Genomic DNA, 8,286 nt, shown 5'->3' on the forward strand with positions numbered 1-8,286 from the left:
GTTTGTTTGTTTGTTTGTTTTTTTTTTATCTAAATAAACCAGTTTCCATGGTTCCTCCATATTCTGGTCATTACCGGTGCCTGTGTCCAGAGCTGCTGCTGCTGCCGTTACCTTGACCACAGGTCTGGTTCTCAGGCTGATTCAGAGTCATGATGAATGGAGCAGCTGAGAACAGAAAGGAGCCCAATGACACGTTGTTATTATTATTCTGACCGATCGACCCCTGTGGAGGTGACAATTACTGTGCCGTCAATTCTCAGCCAATCAGGGCAGGTCTAAACACAGCTTGCCTATTTGGTGCACGGAGCCACTGAGATAATCATCTGCCAATCACTGACAGGAAACCTGAATGGAAGCACGGGAGCATTCAAGGCTTGTTTGCTGTTTGCTATTTTAAATCAATCAACTCAGTGTGTGAGGAAGTGCAGAGAAGACCAGGTCAAAGGTCGGCCATGTTTTTACTGGAAAAATAATCATTAATGAAATTTAAAAAAAGGAAGAAGATGCCCTGAGGTCAAAGGTCACAACCACACCTCTATTACAGTTCAATTGCTCTGTGCATTAGATTTTTTGAATCAGTTCCCAGTGCCAGTGGTGGAGCCAAAGCTCTACTACAGTTATATAGAAGGCCCAATGAAGAATGATTATCTTTACATTTGGTTCAACAATCGCGTCCACCTGGAGGTGCAACAACCTGGTGAGAGAATTGAGAGCGAATGATATTAAAGCTGAGTGTGCACGTGAAGAGATGGCGCTGTCGTGTTCCCGTCAAAACACTCGTCATCTAAAACAAAACAATTATTTTTCAGTCGTTCTAAATGTGAATTTGATGCTTTGTTTTAAAAAAAAGTCTCCATAATGAACAAATACATACACACACACACACACTCAATTAAAGCATCAATACAGATTAAACTGGTGATGAGGACACTGAGAGGATGTTCATTCATAATACATTCTCCAGGCTTGGCCTTTGAAAAACAAACCCAGTGCCCTCCCTTCTCCTCCATCATCTTCCCCCTCCTCCCCCGCTGGCATGGAGGGGAAAACCCACAGCCGGCTCTAAATGTTCATACTGACTGGAGGAGAAAATCTAACTATTAATAAGTCAGCACTTCTGACACACACTGGCTGGTGAAACACACCAGCGTATGTTTAACCAGACAAAGCAGTGCTGTCTGAAGGCAGCAGCTGCTGAGGTTCACCTGAAGAACCTCGGCTCTAATGACAGACGTTAAAGTCAGTTCACGATGAACTGAACAAAATCACAGAGCCATAAAAAAGAACAGGTGAGGAACATATACAGCGTTAGCCAATCGCACGTAAAAAGGACCAAATGTTTGCTGGTTCAAAGCCCTGCTCTCAAAAACTTTGCGGGATTCGTTAATTGTTTGGTGAAAAGAAATCAACTAAAGGTGTGAATGTTAGTGTGAATGGAGAAAAGAACTGTCCAGAGGTGTTCAGGATCACTTCAGACCTCCTGAGGCCCGGGTTAATCATGATGAACACACATTCTTAAATAGGACATAAACAATTGTTTTCTGAATATTGCACACAAAGACCAACAACAGCAGGTAGAGGTCAGTGTTTCTCACCTGTTTTAATTTATGACTAATCCAAATGATGGGATTATTAATCTGGAACGTGTCCATTACAATCTCTTGCTAATTTTGTTCGAAGAGAAGTGGGAGAGAGATGTGATTTCTAACACATTTCTGAGTGAAAATATCATTTGATATTTGGTGTGAAGAACCTATTACTCACTGACGGAGAAAAAAATAAACTCTTTTCAGAACAGTGAATGTGTCGACATTGAACGTTGACACTCGGATGTCTTTCTTTAAAGACAGAACTCCACCGTCATCATAGTGTCAAGTAATGAAGGCGATGTTACAGTGATAATAATATATGTCTTTATCATATCATATTCCACTAGAACAGGTCAAATCAGTTCAATCATAACATAATTACTAGGTAATAGTAACAGCTGTAAGAATCGTTATCGGTTTTTCCTCCGATAATGAAAACCCGATAACGCAATGTCTGGGTTTGGCCAAATGATGTGTGCTCTAAAAATAGTTTTGGGGATAAACAACTGTATAGCATTAGATACCTCTTTATATCCAGTGAAATTTAAATAATTTTACACAACATTTCCTGAACATGGGGTGTTTATGTATTATTTTATTTTCAAAATTCATCAAGCGGTCCGAATTAAAACCCTAAGTGGGATGTTTTTGGCCTGCGGGCCATACATTTGACACCCCTGCACTAGAAGCACGCAGGAGAGGTGCGGGGGAGGGGCATCTGTCAGTGAATGTTTGAGCGGTGTTTAAAGCCACGCTCTGGTTGTGTTTGAGGCTAAAAGCACTTGTCAGCTCTTTTCCTCGGTGCTGAGACTCTTTCTTAATAACATGGTTTACGGGGCCAGTCTCTGGGCCGGCGCTGGATGTTTCCATTTTAAACTTATCATTAGAGCCTGCCTGCTCCACATTTACTATCTTACAGCAAAGCATGTGTTTAAACATCAGTGTTTCCAGCAGGAACACATGACATGAGGCTGCACTTCAGCACGGGGGAAGAAGTGGGAGAGGAGGTGAGGAGGAGCAGGGCAGTTTCTGCTTCGTAATGTCAAACGCAGAGTTTGATTTTAACACATGCGGCAGATTTCAGCGAATGGGAAACCATGGCGACGCCCGACCCGATTTTGATGGACAGGGTTTTGAAGCTCTGTGGGTTTCTGGAGAGCATTGAAACAATCGTGAGGAAATCTTTCTTCTTGGGGAGTTAATTATTTATTGTTCTGTGTTTGATGAGTTAATGTTCAAACAACAAACAACAAAGTCAAGAAATTCCACCTCCTGATGGAGGAAGTTGTCAATCAGTCACTGCTGTGAGTCCTGAGTGGAAATCATTGATTTTCTTTGTCATAAAAAAAAACACGTCAAATGTTTTGAAGAAACGTTTCACTGTTTCCTCGTGGAGTCTTGAACACAGCTGGATTATCAGTGCAGCCTAATTACTGAGTGTCGGCAGTTGGACTTTTCTACCACTAATTAGGTGAGTGTGACCTTTTCTCACACAGCCTGAAAAACAGACCAGAATCTGGCTGACTTTGAACCGTTCAAAAAGAGAGAAACATCACAGGTGATGGCCCGCAACTGGGTTAGGAGCCTTAGTTTAACCGGGATTTCACCAATTTCTTCCAATCACAACACTGTGACTTCTGACATGATGAGGTTAAACCAGTGACTCCCAAACTTTCTTGAGCCACGGCACACCACCACAAAATATATGTAATAAAATATAATAATATTCTAGTTTAAACTGACTCCTGTTTAGTTGAAGGCGATGCTGATATACAGGCAGGAATTGAAGAAAGACACTCACAAAGTTCTTCTTCAACAGCTCGTTAAGTTTTAGTTTTAATAGCCATCTCCTGCCACCTAGCGGAAGAGGACCTAATTGCTCTTCCGGTCACCCATTGACGAACAAAGAAAAATTATTTGCAATAAATAAATAATAGTTTCAGACGTCACAGTGGTTGGGAATCAGTGGGTTAAAAGCAGACTTTGTCGATTTGACTCGGTCAGATTTGAACAAAGAACCAACACAAGAACCGAAGAACATGGAGAACACAGACCACGTGAATGTAGATTTTTTTTTATTGGACTTATATAGAAATACTTAAAAAAAAGATGAAGTAGCACCATTACTTAAGTCTTACTTTTTATCATGTATAACTTTAAATGTCAGAAAAATAAAACTCTTGATACATTTTTTTTTTCAAATCTTGTCTCAGCAAATATAATATTAGTATTCGACCGTGAGGTTAAAGGCCCTTATCATAAAATAAAATATACTTTGTTCTTAAACTTTGCTCAATAAAGTACATTTACGCTCAAAGAACTTCACCTACATATACATAAACAAGTGGTAAACAAATGTATTAAAATAGAAATACTAAAACTATAGTGGTGCAACAGAAGCCTGTAATTCCCACTGGAATCTAATTCATACAAATTTTTAGAAAGCATTAACAATTTCTTTGTGGTCAACTTACTAAGTTTTGTACAATTCAATGTCCCATAATAATATAGAATAAAATATGCTTTATATTACTGAATAAAAAATATGCTGGGGAAAGGAGATTCAAAAGAGATTTTTTTTTTTTGCTGAACCTATAAAAAAACTCCATCCCAACATAATACTGTCAAATGCAATACACTTATCGTGGACCCCCGGCCCCCTCCAAATCACCCCCCTCCCACACATACACACAGTCATGTGATATTAAAATAATACAGTGATCAATGCCAGAAGGCCTTACTAAAAAATAAACAATATTTCAACCCAGCTACAAAAAAGTTCACTGAACTTAAATTAAAATATCTGTAAACATCTTTGCAATAAGAAATATAATCTTTCAAGTCGAAAAAAGAATAAAATACTTCAATCTGTATTAATGTCATTTAAAACGTCCAACTTATGCAAATGTATTATATACATATATATGTAGGATATGCTGTTACTGTCCCGAGTGTTGTTTCCGACCTGGGGCTGCAGTATCTTCGTCAGACTGGAAAACTCTCCCACGTCTCCACCCTACAGTTGGTGGGCGGAGCCTGGAGGCTTTAGGCTACATCCACACAGACCCGTGGTCTCAGCTCTACACTCAACACTGAAGCCAACGTTGGATAAAGCTGATTGTTTTGGTTGAAATGTGTGAAAAATTGTTGTTCAAAGAGAGCAGCACAGCTCCTGATGGGATTTTTTCAAAATAAAAGCATGCAACTGAGAACATTCAGTGTCTCTCTTTTTATATCACTTCACTAATTAAAGTAATTTGGAGCCATCGTTTAATTTGAGAATTAATATAAACTTGTTTGAAAGTCAGTACAAGGAAGGACTTTTTCTTCGTGTTCTGTTTGCTATCCGACTTCAAACTAAGGCTACGTTCACATCGCAGGTCCCGCTGCTCAATTTCCATTGATTTTTTTTGTAAAAAGCTTTTGTGAAATCAATGTCTGTCTCTGACTTCACTGACGTAAAAGTCGGATGAAATGCGACAAGACCGTTCAGACTGACGTCACTTTGAACAACAACAAATAGCAGTAGGAGTTAGCCTGGGAGCACATACGTATAAAAGCTGCCTGGGTCCGGTTCGGAAGTATCCGATCTGTGCTGACACTGATTTGGGACACAGGGTTAATACAATATTGGACTCGGTCAATTGTTGACCTGCAGTGTGAACGTAAGCGCGGGGACCGGTGCTGGTACGTAGGCCATTTGGTACCGGACCACAGTTTTACTTCATTCCAAAATAATCCGGTCTTTCAGCTCATGCAGACTCTGATACTGACAGAATAAAGTCTGAAAGATGTTTTGTTTTGAAAATTTAAGGATCCTTCAACAATGGTGCGGTATTACCGGTCCACAGCAGTGGCTGATACCAGCTGACCGGACCTTGGTAAAAAAAAAAGGTTGGGGACCTTGTTGCTGTAAAAAATGAACTAATAGGTAATTTATCTTATTATTTAGTGAACTTTGGTGTCTAGAATTAAATCTTATCACCTGGACTTTCAGATTTAATTTTTTACATTCCTAACAAGATGCTATCTGGATGTAGCCTCAGTCCACTAACAGCCTGCCGTCTGTCCTGCCCTCCGCCCTCCTGAACTTCTTTCCTCATAAATACAGGGTACGATTTACTAGAACTATTGATTACTATGCTGTAATATTCAAAAACATGCACTTAGATGTTGAAAATATTTCAAAGCTACGGTATATTTTTAACAACTATGCTCCATAAAGAGTGTCTGCCCCTTGTCCGTGATACTGCAGCCTCTTACATACATATGTATATCTATGTACACGTTTCAAATGACCACTAGGTAATCCCGTTCTGTCGGTACGGGTCGTCTGGTGTTCCTAATGTCGCCAGTCCAGCTGAGGAGCCAGTCAAGAGTTCTTATGAAAATATACGTATGGCCTGAGTGACACCAGTGTGGCAGACCGGGCATTTAGGCTCGCTCCTCTCACAGATGCGATTGGCACACTCCATACAGAAGAGGTTGTGCCCACAGGGTACCAGCGCTGCGATGACCTCGCTCTCGAAGCACACGGAGCAGTCACGACTGCCCTTCCGGCTCGTGCCCGATGAGGTGGAGGAGGACGAAGAAGAGGAGGAGGACGACGAGGTGGAGTCGCACGGAATGCCTGCTAGGTGAGAGCCCGAGAGGGAGACGATGCTAGTGGAGTAACCAGGGAAACTGAGCGCTCCGCCACCTGGATCACTACGCACCCTCCGTGCCAACTGGTGCTCAGCAGTTCCTACGTTGTGGTTCAGGAGCGGAGGCGACATTCTGGGCTGCGGGGTACATCCATTCACTCTCCTCTGATTCAACACTACGCCATTGGTGTTGGTGGAGGTATTGGTGGAAAACATGGCTGAGGTGGAAGTGGGAGAGCTGCCTCCGTTGGAGGAGGGCGTCACGCGGCTTTCACCCTGAGACCACAGGAAGCCCGGTGGGGCCTGTGTAGCGTCAAATCCTGGCGAAGGGTCAAAGGTCACATCAGTGCAGTCGGCTGAGATCAACTCACTCCCATAAACGAAACCATTTCCGTTGGTGTTGACGTTGAGGTTGTTGTTATTGTTGTTGCCGTTGTTGTTGCTGGTGGTGTAGCTGAGTGCGGGGCTGGGGGGGCTGTAGTCAGCCATCCGAGTGCTGTTGTTACCAAAATAGGAGTCTGTGGAGGCACTGCCCAGGGAGGAGGACGAATCGTTGCGGTAGTTGGAGAAAGGTTTACGTACCGATGTGAGGGTCATCCCGGTACCGGCCTTGGACCACAAAGAGGTTGACCCGTGGAGGTCAAATCCAACATCAGTGCCATTGGCGTGGAAGTCATTTTCATCCTGGAGTTCAATAAGGCCCCCGGTCCTCATGGCTATGTGGGCTTCGATCTCCTCGCGTGCTCTGTCCACGTTCTCTGGCATCCCCGTCACCTCAAACACCGGCTCTTTGTCCCGACTGGGGGTGACGATGTACGTGTGGGTTTGCTGCTGGATACGCTTGATCGTTGCACCCTTGGGGCCTACGACCAACCCCACTACTCGATAAGGCACCCGCACTTGTATGGTGGTCTGTCCGGGAAGGTTAGGGGGTCCCGGGATGGGCGTGCCGCTTCCATTCAGGCTGGTGTTTTTATTTCTTGAGGCTCGGATCATGGAGAAGTGCTCGGCAGCGGAGATGATCTCCCTCCTGGCCATGGCCACATCCTCCCTCCGTCCAGTCACCACAAACACAGGCTCTTCTCCTCGAACAGGAGTTTTGATGTAGGTGTTGGTCTTTGCTCGTAGCGCTTTGATCTTGCAACCTAAAGCACAGAACCAAAACACTGAGGTGAGAAAAATGGTGCCGACATAATTTGAGCACTTCAGCTTCAACCTCTGGACAGTTCAGTACAGCTGCCGTGTGTTTATTATTGTTTCACAAAGGAGCGATGGCCGCAGAAATTAGGCCACGCCCTGTCTTTTTTGGAGAAGAGAAAATTGAAACCACATGCTGCACCACCTAAAACACACGGGACAAAAATAAATCACTCCCAGATCTGAGAGGAAACCTGTTCATTTACTACAGAACGGTCCACATCTGCAGGAGCTGCAGCAGCGTTCTCAATTTACAACCAACAGCTTCACCAAACAGGAAGTGAGCTACTTGATCACCCTGCAGCTTGACATCTCACACCACTTAAGTTGCACAAACGCATGTCTTTTTATTATCACAGTGATATCGACTGAGGTCACGGCGCCACCGTCTTGACACGAGCGGCGAGACGCAGCCACAAAGGCCAGGAGTTAGTGATGCAGCGGTGCATAAAAATAGACTTTTTAGGGGGTGGTCTATAGAACACCCTCACTATATTAAAAAGACCTTTAACCCTTGTTTATTAGCTCAAGATGTTATTATGAAAAAAACTCAATATTATAAAATATAAAATACAATATACTACCAAACCTGGCCATGTGTTTTAAAAGGATGAATATAAACAAGGCTCATCATCATCATCATCATCCTCATTTTAATGATTTTTGTAAGACATAAATGTGTTGATGCTTTAATCTAAAGAGTTTTAATGTAGTTTTTTTTTTAAATAAATCAAATCAGACTAAGCCCCGCCCTGTGATGGGTTCATAACAGTGTTGTTAGAACTGCAGCCAGTGAAGGAGGCTCGGTCTGGGTCACTCTGTGAGACCAGGACCAGTGTCCTGAGTTGATACAGAAC

At 42.9% G+C, this 8,286-nt stretch overlaps 1 protein-coding gene and 1 long non-coding RNA gene across 2 annotated transcripts in view; one reads left to right on the forward strand and one right to left on the reverse strand.

Moving 5' to 3' along the window:
* The first annotated feature begins 2,710 nt into the window (after positions 1 to 2,710).
* LOC112487052 (uncharacterized) lies at positions 2,711 to 5,016 on the forward strand. The gene is made up of 2 exons (XR_003049777.1): positions 2,711 to 3,060; positions 4,520 to 5,016. It is a non-coding gene; the product is annotated as an uncharacterized LOC112487052 (long non-coding RNA).
* mex3b (mex-3 RNA binding family member B) overlaps positions 3,778 to 8,286 on the reverse strand; it is an 8,642-nt gene continuing 4,133 nt past the window's right edge. Inside the window, exon 3 of the mRNA XM_008310213.3 lies at positions 3,778 to 7,377. Within this exon, the coding sequence (XP_008308435.1) occupies positions 5,972 to 7,377 (1,406 nt within the window). The 3' untranslated portion in view covers positions 3,778 to 5,971. The remainder of the gene's footprint in view (positions 7,378 to 8,286) is intronic.

This window comes from Cynoglossus semilaevis, chromosome 5, assembly GCF_000523025.1.
Source record: "Cynoglossus semilaevis isolate Cse_v1.0 chromosome 5, Cse_v1.0, whole genome shotgun sequence".
In the NCBI taxonomy this organism is placed as follows: Eukaryota; Metazoa; Chordata; class Actinopteri; order Pleuronectiformes; family Cynoglossidae; genus Cynoglossus; species Cynoglossus semilaevis.